This window comes from Danio rerio, chromosome 12, assembly GCF_052040795.2.
Source record: "Danio rerio strain M-AB ecotype USA chromosome 12, GRCz13ab, whole genome shotgun sequence".
In the NCBI taxonomy this organism is placed as follows: domain Eukaryota; kingdom Metazoa; phylum Chordata; class Actinopteri; order Cypriniformes; family Danionidae; genus Danio; species Danio rerio.
Window position 1 is genome coordinate 21,374,806 of NC_141032.1, and position 22,700 is coordinate 21,397,505.

Sequence of the window (22,700 nt, forward strand, 5' to 3'; positions counted from 1 at the left end):
GATGGAACTCAGATAAAAACACAAACTAAAACTGTATGATATTTGCTCACACGTACATTGGCTTATATGTTGATCATGAGAAAATTAGTTTCATACTTGACAGTAGTAGTAGTAGACAGTAGTAGTTTGCTTGCCTGTAAAACTCGTTAAACAGTGTAACATTAATTGTATTAACAAACCATACCTGAAAATATCGGTATTATTTCCTCTTCACTTCAGGAACTGAATGCCCTGGGTACACGTGCTGAGCACAAAGATCTTTGATTGGGAAGGGCGTGGTCTGTCTCAAAATTAAAGGTGAAGGATGAAAACACTTCAGGACATTGTCGTATTATGCATGCTTCATTAAATTGCAATTTCAACCATTTTGTGTAACACAATGCAAATTGCTTAAATGCGATAGGAAACCTTTGATTCTGTTACTAATTGTTGTTTTAATCATTGTTAAACGACTTACAGAGTTGACATTCTCCACGATTTTGTAGGCTACTTTAGCACAAGATGCTAACTTCAAACCATATACCCCATGGCATGTCTCAAACATAAATGTATTTTATTAAATCATGTCACACGCTTCTTCTTTCAGTGCTTTAAAGATTGTTATGGCTTTATTTAATTGATGTAACAGAGTTGATCATTATGTATAGAGACAGACACAATGTTTTTTAATAACTAAATTAACAAATAATAAAAACATTACATAATAGATGTTTAATTCAAGCATTTATTTAACTTAGTGAACACACATATTTTAATCCTAATTATTTTATGATCATTTAAGTTGGATGTATGATTTTATCGGGTTGAGACAGACCTTAAGTTAATATTTTCAAGAATAAATGTCCCTAAATACGCACACAAAGATTATTTTTTAGAGATGACTTTATATCATTTGTGTTATTATTCAAAACTGTTTCATATATATATGAACAGTATATCCAGATGCCATATCCAGATGCCATATGTCCGTTGTGAGTATCTCTATTTGACTATATCAAAGACTATAGAATACACAAAGGGACTTTAACTATATGGACTGTGATGCACCAGAAAGCTTGTTTGACATAAACATGACACTGCAGTAAAGATCCAGTAGAATCTTCAGTTGTTGCATACTTAAATCAAAACAGCAACGCTATTTGGCTAGGTAGTAAATATTGAAATCGTATTACATTGATAATACACATTAATAACATTAATATTTGATTTACAAAACGTAACATTAAATATATATTTTCCTTTCACATTTTGTAATTCCTTCGTTGACTTTAGCAAGCTCCAAATTCAGAAAGAATGTGTGTATAGTGTTATTATGTTCATAATAATCAAGGTTGGTTTTGAAAAATCTATTCCAGCATATGTTTTACACAGCTGATGCCCTTCCAGCCGCAACCCAACACTGAGAAACACCCATACGCTCCTACACACACTCTCATACACTACGGCCAATTTTGTTTGCCCAATCCACCTATAGCATATATCTTTGGACAGTGGGGGAAACAAGAGCACCCAAAGGACACCCACATGAGCGCAGAGAGAACATGCAAACTCCACACAGAAATGACAACTGACCCAGCCGGTACTTGAACCAAGGACCTTCTTGCTGTGAGGTGACAGTGCTAACCACTGAGCCATTATGCCACCTCCATCTTTTGTTTAATAATAAAAAAATCTTGCCTGGAACACCTGAAAGTGGAAGAATAAATTCAAATTATCACATTTTAAAAACATCTTTACAAAAAATACAGAAAACGACAATGTTGACTGTTATTTCAGTTTTATTAGAATTATCGTAAGAAGCATTGTTCTTGACAAAATTAATCACTGTGATTTTTGGATTTGTAGCTCTCTTACAGAAAACAAACACCATCAGTGCTATCAATTACAATTAAAGAAATGGAAGTTCATATTGATGTGCATTCATTTAGTTTAGGAAATCAAGTTTACATAGATGACTGGAACATACACACGAGCACAATGAACTCAACTGCCTCTGTACATAAAATGAAAATAAATACATGATTAAGTACATACAAATGACAAGATGACAAACAAGGGCAACACTGCTGCTTTTTGTGTCACAGTTATATTATGCTCTGCCAATGCTGCATCAAATCTCGGCTGACTTAAATCACAAAGCATTTTCCAAACAGATCTCTTACCATCTTTCTGATGTATATCTGCCAGGATGGAGAAAACAACAGTTGCATAACCCTAATTGCTATTCCATCCCTATCCTACGTACACACAACACCAGCATGAGCACCTCAAGTTAAACCAATCCCTTTTCCCCCTCTCTCTGCTCGTTTTTTTAGTGTTTTAGGCTTGAATGTGTGAGCTACGAGCTGATCACTTGCCCAGACCAGGTCTCGTGTTTCCGTCCGGAAGAAAGGTTGGTGATGACCACTTCAACTGCTTGAAACTTTATGTTTTTGGGAGGAACAGGACACACTTTGTAGGTCACCTCATCCCCCTCCATGGGGACATATTCACCCTCAATACTAGGAAAAAAAACAGAATTGTAGTTATCTGTAAAAGTGCACTTCGAAAACACCAAAACAAACTTGTCATAATCCTAAAAGTCTCTTCCCCTTTATACTTCTGTATGTATATATATATATATATATATATATATATATATATATATATATATATATATATGCTTTAGTTTCAGACACGCCCCTTACTGCTGATTGGCTGCAATTGTGTTTTGGGTATCGAACTCACAGAGGGGTCAAAAGTGTTTTCAAAAAATTGCTTTGTCCACATCAGGTATATATTAAAGTTTTTGAACCATACACTACCTGACAAAAGTCTTGCCGCCTATCCAAGTTTTAGGAACAACAAATAATAACTTGACTTCTAGTTGATCATTTAGTATCAGAAGTGGCTTATATGAAAGGCAAAGGTGTCTAGATTACACTTATTTACCAAAATAAAATATGATCATGCCTTGATTTTTTTTTATTTAATTAGAACCGTAAGATCTGACTTTGCTGAGACAAAAGTCTTGTCACTTAAATAATGTACTGTATAGAATATAAAGTCATGGTGTCAAAGTGTTCTTGCAGGACTCCTAGAGTTCATCAAGATTCTTTGGATTCATCTTGAATGCCTTCTTTTTCATCTTACCCCAGACATGCTCAACAAGTTTTATGTCTGGTGACTGGCTGGCCAATCCTGGAGTATCCTGACCTTCTTTGCTTTCAGAAAATTTGATGTGGAGGCTGAAGTATGAGAAGGAGCGCTGACCTTCTGAAGAATTTGCCCTCTTCTGTGGTTTGCAATGTAATGGTGTAATGGGCAGTACAAATGTCTTGATACCTCAGGCTGTTGATGTTGCCATCCACTCTGCAGATATCTCATACACCCCATACTGAATGTAAACCCAAACCATGATTTTACCTTAGCCAAACTTGACTGATTTCAGTGAGAATCTTGGGTCTATGCGGTTTCCAATAGGTCTTCTGCAGTATTTGTAATGATTGGGATGCAGTTCAACAGATGATTTATCTGAAAAATCCATCTTCTGCCACTTTTCCAAACGATTCAACTATAAATCAAGTTATTGTTTGTTGCTCTAACAACTGGGAACTATCTGTTTTTTTGTGTAAAATATTTATTAGTATAGTTTGTATGTATAAAATATATACATAAAATATAAATATAAAAATTTAATTTTGTATTAAAATCTTTTTATAGGGTACCCATTTGTTGCAACACAACCTAACATTATTTTGTCATGATAGTTTCAATTTGTCTTAGTAAAACCAATAAACCAGATTTGCACTAATGATTCATTGCATAATTTAAAATGTCTAATTATAAAAAACGTCCTATAGATGCTAAACTAAAAGGATTTTTAATTTCTTGTCACTTACTCGGAGATGTGGACAAATATGTCTTCTCCTCCATGGGAGGGCCGAATGAATCCATGACCTTGAGACCTTGAAAAGTTCTTGCAAATGCCCTTGTAAACAGGTCCAGATTTGGCTCTCACCGATCTGACAAAACACCAGAGCAGAGACGTTTAAGAATCAGTTTTGATTTCTGTTCGTAAAAGTCAAATGAGAAAGAAATTATATTCATTCATTAAAATAAACCCAAAATACATTGTGTTTTATTTGTAATAGTGTTGAATATAATACTCTGTAGATTGTCATTTAATCTGTTGTATCCTTATACCATTTTAGACCCCACTTTATAGTGCATTAAATTAAGTGTTTAACAAAGTTGCCTGCATGTAATTACATTTGTTATTACTTTATTTTATTATTTATAATAATATTTGACAAATACACATATTATATATATCCCACAAAAAATACTATAGTAATTTAAATGTTTTTGAATCTATCTATCTATCTATCTATCTATCTATCTATCTATCTATCTATCTATCTATCTTTCTATCTATCTATCTATCTATCTATCTATCTATCTATCTATCTATCTATCTATCTATCTATCTATCCATCTATCTATCTATCTATCTATCTATCTATCTATCTATCTATCTATCTATCTATCTATTCATTCGTCTATCTATCCCATAGGACTCTACTCTACTCTCTGTAAACATTTTAAAATAAAAAATCTCCTTATAATATAATATAATATAATATAATATAATATAATATAATATAATATAATATAATATAATATAATATAATAATTGTCTTGTCATTTTACTTTTACAGCCATAAACTACATTATACAGTATTTATCATTACTAAGTAATAATAACAATAATGTCATAATTTTTCTGTTATGAGGTCTCAACAGTCACACGGTCAATCTTATAGCCACATAACACTAGCCCCAATATTAATGAACAAATCAGGAAAAATTCAATACTGGTTAAAACAAGAAAATATCCAGCGACAACATTGAATTCCGACATATGATATGACCTGAGAAATATTTGTACTCTGTCAGCAGTACAGTAAATCTACTCACGCTGAATATGTGCGTGTGCGTTTGGTTGGCAGTGGACTCAGAGGTTCCCCCGTCTGAGGAGGTTTCCTCTCCAGAAGACCACTGCCCTCCCTCAGGAAAGGTAATGAAAGCGAGAGAGGTGTGTGTGGGCAGTGCAGCTTTCCATCAGACGTTGACGTGCTTTCTGAATCAGCCATTGGTGTGAAGTTAAATGGAGATGGGATGAAGCCTGTGTGTTTTGAAAGAGGAAATAAAGAAACAATATCTGTGCTATACATTTGTACTATTGCTTAATGAAATATTAAACAGCTGCTTGGAAATGTTCATCATCACTCAAATCTGGGCGCAGTAGCTGCAACATCAGGACCACATCAGATTTTATGACTTGTGTCGACTGTTTCCCCCCTTCAAACTGTGCTTCCTTTTCATTGTTTTGCATCGCACCATGGCTTTCTGCCCTGCAGTCTGAGAAAGGCCAGGCATCTACCGCAGACTCCATAATAATAACAGCCTAATGGACCGGGACTGTGGTCAAATTGTGAGTGACGTTACGCTTGTTTTTGGTATCATATTATCAAGCTGAAATCTACAATGTAGGTTGTTGACAACCGTCCTCAGTTTTATATTACACAGTATACGACAATATACTATACAGACATGAACATAATAATGAAATTCTTACCGTGCGGAACGTTATACTGGATACCAATCTGTCAGTTGATATCACGAGCGCTGCGGAGATAAATAGATTTACATCGCTTCATCAAACGCCAGTATTAAATGTCCGGATACTATTATTCGTGGTCCACATATTCGATTCAAGGGGCCCATACGTAGCACACAATAAACGAGGTTACTGGAAGAGAGGAAAGGGAGGGACACCCCACCAAAACTGAACGCGAGAGACGCGACGCGACGCGAGAAAACAAAACGCTCCAATTACAATCAACGACGCTATGGTGCAAGCGACAGAATCCTGACGTAATCGTTCGCTCGACCAATCAGAACGCTAATGTAGTGCGCGTTTTAGTTTTGACGCATCCGACGTGATGTGATGCTTTATATAGGGCTTGGTGGTACTCATGTTTTTTAATGATAGTATAACAACATTTATTATGTGGTTTACATTTAAATATGAAAAAATAATTACGTAGTGATAAAAAATGAGTTTTCAAGCATCAAAGCAATATAACCTAAATCAGACTTGTTGTGTCCAGTTTCATTCATAATAAAGTGGCATTTGAAGTAATATGTAATTAAAAATTACTTTATATTTTTAAATACTTTAATATAATTTATATGACCTTAAATTTTACGTTTAAGTAATTGAAATTTTTGGGGTACCAATTTTGTAATGCAATTTAAATTATGTTGTCAGAATATAGTCCCAATTTTTCCATTGGTTCTGACAGATCTAATGTAAAACCAAATTTGCTGCACCAATGTGTCATTGTCTTAAATGATACAGATACACACCCCTATGGGAAGAATCTATATACCAATTGAAAAGCCTCAGCTTCACTAAATTTACTGGCTTCATCAAGTTTATTAAGTAAAATTTAAATATTTGTTTTATTAAAGGTCGGGTGATATCATTAACATTTGTGCACTGTTCAAATACACTACCCTTTTGTTATGTTCAGGATGAAAACATCCAGTCAATTAAACTGCTGTGAAAATGCATCAGATCAATTTTTGCATAAATTTGCTAATCAACCTCATTTCTGATCAAAACTACTGGATTTTAACTCTTTAATTGTCAAATTCACAAAGGATGTTATTGATTTGGTGAAAAAAAACACAAAATATTAACAATATAAAAAGTAATTGTTGACTGGATTTTTTTTAACCTTTTCTCACTGATCTTGGACATGTGAACAGTGAACCATTAGTAACAACACTGCCTTTGATAAATTGTTAGATTTTAAATTTCCTCCCTAATTTACTGTGGGTGGCTGTTTTTGCCCCATTGGCTTCCAGTATAATCACATTTGATGGTGCATTAATACAGTCTTTGTTTTAATTTACTCCATGTAGTTCTGAGAGCTGAGATGCATTTTCTCAGACACATCAAGGTAAGTGGACGAAGGTCACTCTCACACACTCAAACACCCACAGACACGCACTTCACAGTTTTTCTCAGTGGCTTTGGTGCATTTCTCACAACACTATTTACATTTCCACAACAGCTAACTGCAAAACCTAGTTGATAAAAGCGTGTCACTTGCTCAAAATGGATCGCTCATTCCTCAAAAGCAAGTATCGATGTCAATGAAAGTGTCATTGTCAAGATGAAAAGTCTTGCCAGCATTGTTTATGAACAAGATAGTCAGATGGCTTTGTCATGTTTTCATTATGACAGTTTGTTCATTTTTTTCAATACAAAAAAGTCAGATTTTGGTGACACTTCCTGAAAATGCTCAAGACAGCACTATATACTATTTGCACAGCCATTTGAAAACTACAGTAAATTTAGACATCACTGCAATTAGTGAGGTATCTGAGTACAAGACACTAAACGTGTGCTTCACATTTTTACTGCATTTGCTCTCTGCAACTCTAATTCACAGCATTGTGCAAAAGAATAAATACACCCTTATTTACAACAAACAAAAACCTCCTTTGGATAGAGCTGTGCACAACTGTAAACAATATTGCAGTACATAATAAAACTGAACCAACAACAAACACATGTCTGCAAAGCATTCATCAAATTGTTCATTTTACATTTACATTTAGTCATTTAGCAGACGCTTTTATCCAAAGCGACTTACAAATGAGGACAAGGAAGCAATTTACACAACCAAGAGCAACAATGAATAAGTGCTATAGACAAGTTTCAGGTCTGTAAAGTCTAAGAAGGGAAGTATTAGTAGTATTAGTTTTTTTTTTTTTTTTTTTGTACAGTTAGTGTGATATTCTGAGAGGCAATTGCAGATTAGGAAGTGTAGTGGAGACTAAATAGTTGGGTTTTTAGTCGTTTCTTGAAAGTAGCGAGTGACTCTGCTGTTCTGATGCAGTTAGGGAGTTCATTCCACCAACTGGGCAGATTGAGCGTGAGCGTTCGCGAAAGTGATTTCTTCCCTCTTTGGGATAGAACCACGAGGCGACGTTCATTAACAGAACGCAAGTTTCTGGAGGGCACATAGATCTGCAGAAGTGAGAGCAGATAAGAAGGAGCAAGGCCAGAAGTCACTTTGTAGGCAAACATCAGAGCTTTGAATTTGATGCGAGCAGCAACTGGCAGCCAGTGCAAACGGACTAGCAGCGGAGTGACATGTGCTCGTTTAGGTTCATTGAAGACAACTCGTGCTGCTGCATTCTGGAGCAGTTGAAGAGGCTTGATAGAGTTAGCTGGAAGCCCAGCTAGTAGAGAGTTGCAGTAATCCAGTTTGGAGAGAACAAGAGCTTGAACAAGGAGTTGAGCTGCATGTTCAGATAAGAAGGGTCGGATCTTTCTGATGTTATAGAGTGCGAATCTGCACGATCGAGCAGTTCTAGAAATGTGGTCAGAGAAGTTTAGTTGGTCATCAATCGTTACTCCAAGGCTTTTCACCATTTTGGATGCAGTAATGGTTGCCCCATCCATCTGGATTGAAAAGTTATGGTGTAGAGTCGAGTTGGCAGAAACTACAAGCATTTCCGTTTTTGCGAGGTTCAGCTGAAGATGATGATCTTTCATCCAGTGTGAAATATCCAACAGGCAGGCTGAGATGCGAGCTGGAACCGAGGGATCATCAGGATGAAAAGAGAGGTATAGCTATTCAATATAAAAGACATTTTCAGGAAAAAAAAAAAAAAGATTTCAATTGTTTAATGAAATTAGCTTGACAGATTTTGACAACTAGTTCAACATTTTTGTATGTAACGACTCAACATTCATTCGATCATTCACAAGTTTAGTTAATTTTTACTGACATGACATAAGCAATTGATAATGTTATAAACAGCAGAGAGTTGTATGAAAGCAATTGATGCATGTCCAAAAGCATTTGTAATTTGTTGGAAAGAATGAAAAACAGCTACTGTGATGTGCACAAATCTCCATTTCAAATGACTAAACTGCAAGAACTGTTGTGCAAATGTAAATAAGGTTGTGGGAAATGCATCAAAGTGACTGAGAAAAACTGTAATTTGCTGTTATACTTCATATAAAATCCAGAAAGCTTTTTTTTTTTTTTTTTGCACAGGCCTATCTAAAGGGTTAATAGTGCCAACTGATGATCAACAGTACAATTACAGATTTTACCTCTTTTCCCAAACCCCAACAGGGAAACCTCCAACAATCAAAACTGCATTATTATATGGTGTCATGGTTTAGCAATAAAACAAATGTGGTTATAATGGAAGTCAATAATGTAAAAACAGCCACCAACAGTAAATTAGGGAGAAAAAAATACAAATCAATCAAAAACAACGCATCAAAAGCAATGTTGTTTCACATGTTCAAGACTTTGATAAAGGTAAAAAATTCAGTCCACTATCTCTTTTTATATTAAAAATACACCTTTTGTGTTTTTTCACCAAATCATAAAGATAATTTGTGTATTTGGCAATTACGGAGTTAAAATCCTGTAATTTTCTAAGCAATTTAATAGTATTGATCATTGAACTGAGGTTGATTGACAGATTTATGCAAAAGAAAATTGAAAAAACATGTTTATCTGATGCATTTTTACAGCAGTTTAATTCACTGGATGTTTTCATCCCTAATTTAATGAAAAAGCAAATTTGCCCAGAGTATACACTGTTGAGTTTTTTTCAAAATTCAAAGCATTTTCTCAAAATATCTGTCAAAGAAAAGATTTGTCACCAAAAAAATCATTCCGCTAGCTGAAACTATAATGTTAAGGATATATATATATATTTATTTATTTATTCATTTGTTATGATTGAAAATGTGTGATTGGGATTACAGGAATACTCATGTTTAAAGTTATTAAAAGTAAATATTTTAATAAGCATTATTTTCTCTTTAATAATAAAAAAAAAAATATATATATATATATATATATATATATATATATATATATATATATATATATATATATATATATATATATATAATAAACCTATGCTTAAAATGTACTGAAGCAAACAACGACTCTATTTTAAATGACTTTATTTTATAACCCACTGTGACTGATCATCATCCATTTCCTCAAGAACAGAAAAGAAGAAAAAGATGGAAAATAATGGGGTTATAAAGAGGATGTGCTTGTGTGGTTACGAGTTACACAGTTTAGAGCTGCAGATACAAAAAGACAGTATTCTTCACATTTACCATATTGGCTAGCATTCGTACTACAGTAAAAGTCATCTGATGAGCACATACTGTTTGGTATCTTGAAAAAAGTTGGTATTGTCTGCTGACGGACATGAGAACAGCTCTGTGTAAAAGAAGAAAAAAATGCAACCCTACAAAAAAGGGCACTCAAATATACAGGAAAAGTGCTCACGAGGCTGAAGGTTTGATTACTGATCAATTACTCAAGAACTGTCATCCAAAACACTTAAGATAATGCACATTCGAGAATCGCTTCAAATGCTTATAAATATGAATTCGGTTTAAAACATTTAGAACTTGACCTGCGGTGCGCTCAGCACAGGAACAATTGATTGATTTTGATGTTGTGTATGGCGAGATCTGCAGAAGATTTGAAGAACAGGCATAGACAAGTCAGAATAGCTACATGAACAATAACCGGTCAAGTTTCAAGCTTGCGTGAATAAGTACACCAATTATTATGAGTGACTGACAAGCTTTGTTAAATAAATCAAGTCAAATATCGGCTGATTACAGCAGAGAAAATTCACAATCAGCTCTCATTACAGTTCAGTGTGAGATTACAAACAGAAATGAATCATAAACAGTTGTCTGATCACAGCACAGATACTTGGATCATTTTGTAAATCAAACTCCGGCGTCTTCCGTTAAAATCATTTGTAGGCTATTTTTCACCATCCTGTAATAGTTTCAAACTTGCACTTTCTAAGCATAACAATTTCTAAACAATTATCAGTCCTGCAATATATTATATAGATCTGAGATGTTTGTGTATCGACATGACTTGTCTATGTAACGCAGTTTTAAAATGTATTGTATGTATTGTGTATACTTTAGTTCATAATTACATGAGTGTTTAAACCTTTCATACACATTTCAATGCTCCTGTTTGATGCATAACCCCTCCCCCCTCACATATATGTATATTTATGGCCAATCACGTTCATTTCTGCATCTCTTTCATTCTGTTGAGGGCGGAGCCAGCCTGGAACCATTCAATCTGGGTTTCGTTAAAGGTGTGGTTCAACTCGATTGTTTCTGAGCTTCCATCGGTGTGCTTGATGACGGCTTTAAGAGGCTGAAAGAACAAAAATATTAGTAAAATTAGGTTGAATATTAAGAAAGGTTATTATTTATTGCAATTTGGCATAAATAAGGGGTCTGCCAGTTTATAAAAATGTTAATTAATATACAAAAATTGTTTTATAACTTGTTTTTTAGTGATGGGAACTAGAAGTTTTCAGTAGAGTTAAGCTAATTCAAGCAAATCCCTTAAAAATTTTAGCTCAAGGGTTTCAAAGACTCATTGAGCACAACATAAACAAATAAACATAATATACACAAATATATGATTTAAATATCTTTAAATAAATGGCATCATGGAAGATATTCAGACCAGGGAGTGAATTTTGTTTTCATCCCTTTCATATTAACAACAAAGAAATTTTAGACTTAAACAGGACTAAATGTTAAGGATGTTTTTTAAATATTGCAGTTGAAAAAGATTTTCACTTGCCCTATCAAAAAATTATTATAATTTAATACATGTGATAGAGTAATATTCATTTAATAATAATAAAACTTTGGTCAGGTCGGTATCCTCTGCAAATAAATGGAAAACTTTGAATTAAATGTTACTGTAAGGAAAGTAATTAAATGCTATTTTTACATTAAAAAAGTTCAGTTTTATTGAGATGGATTGTTGGTGATTGTATGGCCAGACTGGGCATCTATAAATAAACAATGGAAAATTAAGACTAGTTAAAAAAAATATGTAAGACCTACAACACAATATTTCTGCAGATTTAATACGTTAAGGTCTAAAAATTAGCTTTTAAGATTTAAGACATTAAGACTTTTTAAAACCCAGCAGATACACTGGCAGACTTATGAGACTGCAGTTACCAAAGGCCTAATATATGAATCAAATATATTGATAACTGTAATCCTTTTTTTACTTTTAATCCTTTAACTGACTGCATTAAACAAAAGCTCACCAAATTGTAAAGAAGTACTCAAGAGCAATAAGCAGCTAAAGTGAACTGAATTCAGCCCCAGCCTATGGTCTGAAATGGGTTTTCTGCTTTAGGTTGTGGTATACACCAAATATTTCCTGTTTAGAATCAGCATGTTTTTTTTTACAAACAAAGAAGCATATGACAAGTAGGGTAAAAGCAATAACTCTCCTCTCAGATAAATCAGCTGACTATAAACAGAAACAGCCAGGTTTGTATATTTTTAGATTATTTGACACATTTCCATTGAGGTTTGTGTTATTTGTAACACATTTCTGTATTTGCATGTGATGTGACAATTTTATGTGCGTATGTTCTCAAATTGCTGAAGATTTTTTCTCTATTTGTTAGCGTTTTCCTATTTTCCATGCGTTTTCTTGGGTCGCAGCACATTTGAGCCCTCTCAGCTCGCTATACTTTTGTGTTTTATTTGAATTTTAATGTTTAAGGCTCATCCCACTCTTTTTTGCATTCATCCATTTTCCTAAACTGAATAAGCAGCCTTGTGCTTCACAGATATATTGACATGCATATAAATTACACAGAAAAAGCTCTATTTAATTGCCATTAAGCCAATCATGTTCAAACTCAGCCCTGGAGGGCCGGTGTCCTGCAAAGTTTCATTCCAACCACAATCAGACACACCTGGGCTAGCTAACCAAGCTCTTACTTGGCTTTCTAGAAACCAACTTGCCTCAACACACCTGGAAGGATGAGCTAAAATGAGCTATATGCAGGAAACCGGCCTTTCCAGGACAGAGTTTGGACACCCCTGCATTAAGCTTAGCATCAGGCACTAATGGTGTCATAATACTGAAATTTGGTGCTGACATTTTTAAAACGTCTAATTCCCACTAATATTTTAGTACCGTTGAGTGCTAAACACCGCTGACATAGCATTGTATCACATGCTCAACAGAAATGACTGATTAGCCAAAAAGGTCATCAGTTCGCTGAACTCACCACTGTTTACCGAATCTAACAACAGATACAGCGACACTGGAGCATTTTAAAGCTGCAAAGATCAGCTGATTTATAAGCTGACATATGAATGATCTGCTGATGAATAGTCTGATCTTCTCGGCTTTAAAAATGTCATCTCCAATGTCCCTGTATCTGTGGTTACACTCAGTCAACAGCAGTGAGTTCAGTGAACTGATGACCTTCATGGCCAATCATGGTCATTTCTGTTGAGCACGTGAACACAACGGCAAATCAGCTATGTTTAGAAACGCGCTCAACAGCACTCAAATGTTAGCAGGAAATGGAAAATATAAAAATGTCAACACCGATTGGTACCGAATTTCAGCATTGTGACAACACTTTGAAAATTTTTGTTTTAGATCATTAAGGGATTTGGCTGGAAAAGATTCAATCCAGAGAAGAGATATCTAAACAAGTATTGGTATTTAGAAATAGCACTTACCTTTCCAGGGGCAAAGCTCTTAAGCCCTATAATGGAGATTTTATCATCTGGGCGGATTTTGTCGTAATCAGCAGGATTGGAGAAGGTGAGGGGCAGCAGGCCCTGTTTCTTCAAGTTTGTTTCTGTTGACAGTCATGATAGGCTCATTAAAATCAACTGCTAAAGATCTTTAGGTCAATTAAGAACCAAATTGAGATTAATTCAAATTTTACACTCACCATGGATTCTAGCAAAGCTCTTCACAATGATGGCCCTCCCTCCTAAATGTCTGGGCTCCAGAGCAGCATGTTCTCTGCTGGATCCCTCACCATAGTTCTCATCTCCCACAACTACCCACGAAATGTTGTTCTTCTACAAGTGGGGAATATACAGGTTATTCAGAAAACTGTTATGAATGACAATGGCGTCAACACAAATAGAAATACAAGAGAGAAAAACAGCTCTTACTTTGTAATGGCGAGCAACATCAGGAACACCACTGTACTCCCCAGTCAGAAGGTTGCGAAGCTTATTGACACCATCATTCTCGATATTAACAGCACCAATGAGCAGGTTATTGGAAATATTATCAAGGTGGCCACGGAACTTCAGCCAGGGTCCGGCAGCGCTGATGTGGTCAGTGGTGCACTTTCCTTTCACCTGACAAAAAGTAGTAATAAGTTTTACTATTCAAAGCTAAATGAAAGGATCATAAAACCCCTTTTTTAGAGATGTTAATAAAGGTGTCTGTCGCACATTACAGAATAACATTAAAATCTAAGAGAAAACCATTTTAAATTTTTGTTGTGCAAATTTCAACTTCCAACTACTAAAATCAGTCAACGTCATAGAATGTAACATAACATTGTGAAATGTCCCTGTCTTATACATAAAGTTATACATAAATCAGCATTGATCAGATACTATGAGAAAGTGCTTTGCTTAAAGGATTAGTTGAGCCAAAAATCGAAATTCTATTATCAATTACTCTCCCCCATGTTGTTCCAATCCGCTAAAACCTTCGTTCATCTTCTGAACACAAATGAAGATAATTTAGACATTTTCTTCTATATCCATCACATCAGATCAGGGTGCTGGGCTGCTGACTAATGGCAATACATCGTACTGACCATCATAAACATGCACCCTGAAGACCTAACGAGGAAGAAAATACAAAGGGAAACAAAGTAGTTTTTATAGTTTCTTGGCAAACAAAATTGTTCTTGGAGCTTCTTATGATGAGTTAAACCAATGCCACATAGAAAGTTTAGACTGTTTTTCTGTTCTGGATTTTGGTGATCATGACTCCCTGATCGATTCATATGGGAGTCGCTGGGATAATTAGTCAAAATGAAACGCTTATTATAGGACAATGAAAGTGTTTTTTGACCTTGCATGCATATCATCCTGTTGTTGGAGACCCTTAAAACCAAAATATGACCCTTTTAAATGTATAGTTGGGGCTTCCATCCATGACCAAGACTTACCTTGATGAGCACTTGGAGGTCCTCAAGGTCTTTTCCATTCCATTTGTCAAAGGGCTCGAGCAGCTGCAGACGGTTGCTTTGTGGGTTAACATCTACTTTAAGAGCAGAGCCATCAGCTGGTGGATGCTGATAGGTGTCCTGACCTGGGTCAAAGTCACGAGCAGGAAGTTCATCTCCTGTGGGCGGCTCCAGTTTAAACTTCTCTCCATTGGGGGCTGTGAGATAGTCAGTCTCAGGGTTGAACTTCAGTGTGCCTGCAATAGCAAGGGCTGTGACAATCTGCAAGACAAAAACGGAAATGATCATATTAACATATCTGGATCCACACACACAAAGATTTATGGAGAAGAAATACACTCTGTAGTACCTCTGGAGAGGTGACAAAAGCATGAGTTGCAGGGTTGGCATCATTTCTGGCTGTGAAGTTCCTGTTGAATGATGTAACAATGGTGTTCTTCTCTCCTTTTTTAACGTCACGTCTGAAAGAAAGATTTTATTGGTTTATGATATGGCTTTATAACACAGGTTTATTACACGGTAGTTAAATTTTTTATTCTGATTGGCCAGTTGTGGAATTAAGGTCATGAAGGATGCTGCTGCTGGTGGTGCTAAACTATGACCGTTGTCCTAAGCACTTGATTTTGTTTGAATCATAAAAGAAATGTGACACTTCACTCTCTCTTCCTTTTCATCATTCATCTCATACTCATAATATAAGAAAGTATCTTGAAAAGTGCATATTTGATTACCCATTTCCACATAATTTCCAATCAGAACCATTTCATGGTAAGAACAAAACAGATAAGAGCATACTACTTAATAATTATAATAGCAACTTCATACATCATTACAAAAAAACACTTAAAATATTGTAATAAAATATGATCTATCATTTTTCACTTTGATGTTACATAACATTCTTCCTGGAGAGACATTTTAAAATTTCCATTAAAGTACTCTCTGTATAATATACAAAAATGTAGCCATTAACATTTTTTTAAAGAACAGATCACCCAGTCTTTCCAACACATAAACCATATCAAAGTTTTTAATGTATTTCCGTCAAATAAATGGAGACATTGGGAGCACAACACTTTTTGCACACCATTTAAAAAAAATCATACAGACTTTTCTAATCTGTATTTTTTTACTCTGTAATATTATTTTAAATATATTGTTAGACGTCATAAATCTTATGAAAACCCTCTAAAAACATATAAAAGACATTCACCTGTCCCATTGACCGATGCAAGGTCCACAGGCATTAGCCAGGACAATTCCACCAACATCTCTCAACACTTTAGCCTGCAGTTAAGACACACATTCATCTGTCAGCCAAAATGTAGAGCAATTAGCTAATTTGGGAGCACAAACTACTAATAATAAATCCGTAGACTCACATAGCCATCTCGCTCAATTGTGGCACGAATCTGCTCTGACCCAGGAGTGACAGTGAACTGGGCTTTGCACTTGAGACCCTTGTCGAGTGCTTGTTTGGCCAGGGAAGCGGCTCTGCCCATGTCCTCATAGCTGGAGTTGGTGCAGCTTCCAATTAAACCTATAAAGTTCAGTTAGAGCGACTGTGTTCATGAAAGGAGGCCATTAGTGAATAATTGGCAACACCAAATCAATAAAAGACCATTAAATCACTGACCAACTTTAACATCCAGGGGCCAACCATTCTTCTCAGCAACAGAGCCGATGTCCGAAACAGGATGGGCCAGGTCAGGAGTAAATGGGCCATTGATGTGAGGCTTCAGCTGTATTAAAAATTAATCATTAACACTTTACTGTATCTGTAACGCACATTTAAGTGGATTACCTCAATTGACCTACACTTACCTCATCTAGATTAATCTCAATCAGCTGGTCATAATGACAACCCGAGTCAGGAACCAATAAGTCCTTGTTCTCATCTGCTAAAGTGGCAATTTCTGTGAGAAAAAGTGGAATGAGAGGTCAATTTTATGAAAAAACAGTTGTGATAATTATTTAATAACTTAAGACCAGTGTTATTGCTTACCTCCTCGACCCGTCTTGTCCAAGTATGTCTTCATACGGTGGTTGAAAGGGAACACCGAGGTGGTAGCTCCAATTTCAGCACCCATATTGCAAATTGTGGCCATTCCTAAATTTGAAAACCCAAAAGCACATTCATGACTCATGTTTTACTCCATCAGCAATTAATGGGAGTGATAAACTCTAGGTCTAAATAATTAAAAAAGGGATTTTGAGAAAAGCAAAAATGTGTTCCTAATAACTGAGACATTCAGAGCTGTCTGCGATCCATGTGACCAGAACTGATCATGATAACCACAGAAAGTAGTGTAATGGCAATCCAATGACTTTTAAAAATGCATGATTGATCGGGGTGACGCTTTGACGCAGTAGGAAGTGCTGTCACCTCACAGCAAGAATGTAGCTGGTTCAAGCCTCGGCTGGAATTTTGAAAAAAGTTTGCATGTTGTACTCGTGTTCCCGTAGGTTACCTCCGGGTGCTCCGTTTTCCCCCACAAGTCCAAAGACATGCGGTACAGGTAAATTGGGTGAGCTAAAATTGTCTGTACTGAATAAGAGTGTATGGATGTTTCCCAGTGATGAGTTGCAGCTGGAAGGGCATCCGCCGCATAAAAAAACATCAACCCCAGATTAATAAAGGAACTAAGCCGAAAGGAAAATAAATGAATGATTGATGGCAACATTTGATAAAATTCTCATTTAAATTGGAGCTTTTGGACAGTAGTTTTACTCAAGTGTACAAGCTCACTATGTACTGTTTGTCAGCTGACAGCCACCCACTGAGAAATCTAATTCCAGCAGGACAATTACGTTTGAACACTTGCTATTCATTATTGAGTTCAATGTATGCCACAACTATAGCTAAATTTAACACTGAACACCCTGGTGCACTATATTTGTGCAGTTCAACTTCAACCTATGATTGTGTATGTAGAAGATAACAGTTCTGACAAAATTATAGGAGAAAGACTCCATCCCAAATCGGTCTAAAGGTGTCATTGACTGGAAAACTGTATATGCATAGGAATAGCTAAATAATAAGATTTTAGTAGATGACATGAGATACATTGTGCCTCGATCCCCGTGGTTTCCTCCTGCTCATCTAAATCTCATTTGAGAAAATCAGCGGCATCACAGACTGTAATGTCAGTCAGGATAATTATGTATACATCTGCAGTTTAACTGACTGCTTTCATGAATCTGAAACTGTGAGATAAAACTTGAAAAGTCATTTTTATTTTGAGGGGAAAAAGTAAATAACTTTCTGGACTTTGAAAGTTGTGGCGGTTGCGAAAAATGTATCGTTGATTTAAAATTACACCAAAATCACATCAAAATGACACCTATCATTTTTAGTTTAAAAAATGTCTCAGGTGATTGTTATGACATGATGGCGAGTAAGTAATGACAAAATTTTCATTTCTGGGTGAACGACAACTTTAATAACTGTAAGAGTAAGTTTTCACCTGTGCATGAGATGGAGTCCACACCAGGGCCATGATACTCCACAATGGCACCAGTGCCACCCTTCACAGTCAAAATACCAGCAACTTTCAGGATGACATCCTTTGGTGAGCTCCAACCAGATAATGAGCCTGTCAGCTTCACACCAATGACCTGGAAAAGTTGATAGTTCCTAAACAAACATGTCCCCTATTGCCTAATTTTAGGCAACATAACAAGTTTCAATAAATATACAAGCTCACATTGGGACACTTCAACTCCCAGGGAATGCCTGCCATGACATCAACAGCATCAGCTCCACCAACTCCAATGCAGATGCAGCCCAAACCCCCGCCGTTAGGGGTGTGAGAGTCTGTACCAATCAACATGACTCCTGGGTATGCATAGTTTTCCAAGATGATCTAAACAAAGAGAATATGAGATAAAATGCATATGAACACATAGTAAAAAAAATCTATGAAGTTCAAAGTTGTCCTAAGGCAAGCATTATTTGATACACATTTTTGCTTAACAACTTTAATGAAAGTTTTGATCCACTTCAAATGTTGACTATAAATGTAGAGAAAAAAATTATACTTGTATACATTTATTATAAGCTGCTGTCATAACACATTTGCTACAGAGTTATAAACACTTTCCACTTCTGGTTGAACTGATTCAAGTCATATTTTAAAAAAATATAGAAAACTACAATAATTATGGTGAGGGGATGTTACAATTTTTAGATTTTAAACTGATGTTGTAGAATCATTAAAAACAAATAAAAAGTATGAATCATAAAAAAAGATATATTTTCAGTTATGATAATTTCAACCAATTCCCCAATCTTAAGTTCCCCAAAAATATTAGATTTTTAAAAATGACAACTTATGTAGAAGTACTGGACCAACTACATATATGTCCAAATTCTAGTTAACAATTAAAAAAAAGGGTTTTCTCCAGTACCTGATGAATGATCCCAGAACCGGGTTTCCAGAAACCCACACCATATTTAGCCCCAGCACTAGCAAGGAAACTATAAACCTCTTGATTCACTTCCTGGTTGACAGAAGGAGAAACGATACATCAGTGTATGAAGTTATGAATTAATAAAAGTCATTTTAGTTCATACAGTGCAAAACTCATCTACAAGATTAATTTTGACATTATCAGGCATATCCAGATGCATCGCATACACACACACTCCCTAACTCATTCACCTTGGCCTTCTGCAGATCTTGAGCTCCTCCAGTCTGGGCCTCAATAAGATGATCACAGTGGATGGTGGACGGCACTGCCACTTTTGGGAGTCCACTGCTGATGAACTGCAGCATGGCCATCTGTGCTGTTGCATCTTGCATAGCAACCCGATCGGGTCGCAGGCGCAAATATGTGCGTCCTCGAGCAATTTCCTGTCCAGCCGGGTCATCAAGATGGCCATACACAATCTTCTCTGACAGGGTGAGCGGTCGATTGAGTCTGCAACAGGAGAGTTGATATGCAAAGTGCTTAAGAAAAACTTTGAAATAAACAAGTGCAGATTGAACAAAGCGTTATATCTTCAGCATGTCCATCTCTAAAATAAAATAATAAAAGTGAGCGTAAATTACTGTAATGCAGACTCACCTTTTACGCACGATGTCAATATTTGAACGCAGCTTGTCATAGTTGATGTAAGAGCTTGGCTCAAAGCGGCTCATGGCCACCTTGGCCTTTGCGTTGAGAGCCGCCGCCACATGAAAACGGCGGGAACCCTGACCCAGAGCGAGCTGAAATAAACAAACATGGATACATATAAATACATATATTCTGGGGGCTGTTTTCCTACCATGCTTAAAAAATCTGAGATTATTTGACAGATTCCTGATTTTTTAGCTAATTTGCTTAGGCTAATTATGTTCTTCAAACAAGTTTGCGAATCAGATAAAAATATCTGAATGAATTTGGGAGTCATGTTTATTGTGAAGGACATATCTATCGATCCTCGAAATCATGAACACCAATCCAGCAATGGCTGGAGACAAGACAACAGTGTAATGACATCCTCTAACTAACATTCAATTACCAGGCATTTGAGCTAAATGAGTTCCAGACCAGTAAAATTGTACCAATCATAGGCAAAACTTTTGTCAAGAATGCTGTATTCAGCAATTCATTTAATTTTACCTGTGGAGAGGATTTGCTATACTTGACAGCATAAAAAGTTAAAAAGTGACTTAATCTTGTGCTGTATGGCATAACAAGAATGTACCATCAAAATAAAAAAAAATAAAAAAAAGTGTAGATAAGAGTTTTCAGTTAGTTTCATGATTTATTTTTAACTAATTAAATTAATTTTTTACAACTTTTTTTTACATTATTTTTTATTTCCCCCAATTTAATAAAATTCACATTTTTTTATGGACTTTATGTATAGAAATTGTTTGAAATGACAATAAAATACTGTTGACATGAAATAAGCCTCCTTGAGAGCAGGTTCGAGACTAAAGACCTGTTTCTACAATAACAACTCATGATTGAGCTTCGAAAAAAAACTAGTCTAGATAACAAAACTCAAGTCACATGGTAAATTACTATATAATATACAGGGTTCCACCAACTCCGATGTAATTCCATGAGTTTTACGGTTTTGTCAAAGATATTTCTACTCTAAAATAATTATATTAAACTTGCTAAAGATTCTTTTTTTAAAAAAAAGATTTTTAAAAAATAACTTCTATTTTTTATGATTCAAAAATATACATTTAGAGATTTTGTATTTTAAAAATAATTTATTAGCACAAAAATATATTTGTCAATATGTTTTACTCAAAAACTTGGGAAAAAAATGGCATAAGAGCGGAGTTTGATCTTGCAAGCAATAAATGAAAGAGATTTTTTTCTTATTTTGAAGATGAAGGAAGATATTTTGAAGAATATTGGAAACTGGAAGCCATTGACTTCCACATAGTAATTTTTTTTCCCAACTTACTACCATGACTGTCCATGGCTGCTGGTTTCCAAAATTCTTTTAAATACCTTCTTTTTTATTCTACAGATGAAAGAAATTCATAAATGTTTAGATGCAACCGAGCGAGGGTAAATGATTTGTTAACTATCCATTTAGTTTTTCAATAACACAGGTGCACAATGAAACATTCCAGGATAAAATATGTTCTCAGTGTTCAATGCATTTTAAACTTTGGAACTTTTTTACAGCAATCACTACAAGTGTGATCCACTATTAATTGTTTCCACACATTTTAAGGTTCCACATGACATTGAAAACACTGCATGAAAAATATTGAATAAGGTTAAGGTTCATATACCTAAAAAACACAATGATTATACATTCAGTCAATCTCGACTAATAAAACAAATTAACATGTGAAACCGAAAATAGTTATGCCTTGACAGTATCAATAGGTATACGTATATTACTAAACTGCGCAAAAAAGGCTAAATGAATGTTTTGTATCTCTCGTTAATATTGATAACCTCAATAGATTAACGTTACAAGAATAATTCATCATGTGAAATCACAGCTGCTCACTTAACCTATCATGACCAAAGCTTATTTATGATATACTAACTTTGAAATGCATACAACAATGTTATTTAGCTCAAATCTTATCGTCTGATTCTGCAGGTTTCCTGTCGTTGTCGGATAATCTACATCGGTAACTTAGCGCCGTTATCCTCTCTGCGCTATTGTAACCTTGTGTTCACCTTGCGACTAAAATAAAGAGCATGACAAGATAATCACACAATGAGTGAATCGATAAAGCGGTTGTAAATATTTCTAGATCTGTGTTTTTACTGTTTTTATCAAACAGCTGCAAAATAAAGATTAAACGCCATCAGAAGCGGCGCAAACGAGTCTGCTGAGACATCCTTGGCCACAATGACCTGAGAACATTTCATGAGCGGATTTCAACACGAAAACAGGCAGTTAACTCATTCTGTGCACCTACGATTGACAAGACAGTAAGGAATGGCGTTAATGAATCGATGAGCAAGCTCAAACCATGCGTGTCGACAGTATAAAATTCAGACTTTCATGTACCTGAAGCCGGGCGACAGTTAAGCAGTAGGTTGCCATTTTGTTCACTGACAAAGATGTGACG

At 35.5% G+C, this 22,700-nt stretch overlaps 3 protein-coding genes across 7 annotated transcripts in view; all 3 read right to left on the reverse strand.

Annotated features, from left to right (window-relative positions):
* The window catches only part of gucy2cb (guanylate cyclase 2Cb), a 29,262-nt gene extending 28,996 nt beyond the window's left edge, over positions 1–266 (reverse strand). For 3 of the 4 annotated variants that reach the window (XM_087276118.1, XM_087276116.1, XM_087276115.1), the window contains exon 1: positions 185–266. The gene's annotated coding sequence lies outside the window, so the exon portion shown is untranslated. Of the gene's footprint in view, positions 1–96 lie in introns of all 4 variants that reach the window. The other variant, XM_087276117.1, reaches the window with a different exon arrangement.
* Positions 267–1,760: 1,494 nt separating this feature from the next.
* On the reverse strand, positions 1,761–5,800 carry csdc2a (cold shock domain containing C2, RNA binding a). Its single transcript, NM_001002690.1, is given in 4 exon segments — positions 1,761–2,501; positions 3,882–4,004; positions 4,960–5,167; positions 5,621–5,800. Coding segments are annotated over 3 exon segments (462 nt in total). The 5' UTR covers positions 5,136–5,167; positions 5,621–5,800; the 3' UTR covers positions 1,761–2,338.
* A 4,243-nt stretch (positions 5,801–10,043) lies between these two features.
* aco2 (aconitase 2, mitochondrial) lies at positions 10,044–22,699 on the reverse strand. 2 transcript variants are annotated; one of them, NM_198908.1, is given in 17 exon segments: positions 10,044–11,303; positions 13,667–13,788; positions 13,885–14,017; positions 14,114–14,305; positions 15,133–15,411; positions 15,500–15,611; positions 16,364–16,437; positions 16,533–16,690; positions 16,787–16,892; positions 16,975–17,066; positions 17,156–17,260; positions 18,618–18,768; positions 18,858–19,016; positions 19,561–19,653; positions 19,815–20,073; positions 20,221–20,363; positions 22,640–22,677. In NM_198908.1, coding segments are annotated over 17 exon segments (2,349 nt in total). In that variant the 5' UTR covers positions 22,676–22,677; the 3' UTR covers positions 10,044–11,168.
* Position 22,700: the final 1 nt, after the last annotated feature.

Coding starts and splice junctions, on each gene's coding strand:
- aco2 (XM_087274666.1), bottom strand. CDS start 22,675: ATGGCAACCTACTGCTTAACTGTCGCCCGGCTTCAG. Junction 19,017..19,560: donor GTTCTGGGATCATTCATCAG/GTACTGGAGAAA, acceptor CTCTTTGTTTAG/ATCATCTTGGAAAACTATGC. Junction 14,306..15,132: donor ACCTCCAAGTGCTCATCAAG/GTAAGTCTTGGT, acceptor ACTTTTTGTCAG/GTGAAAGGAAAGTGCACCAC.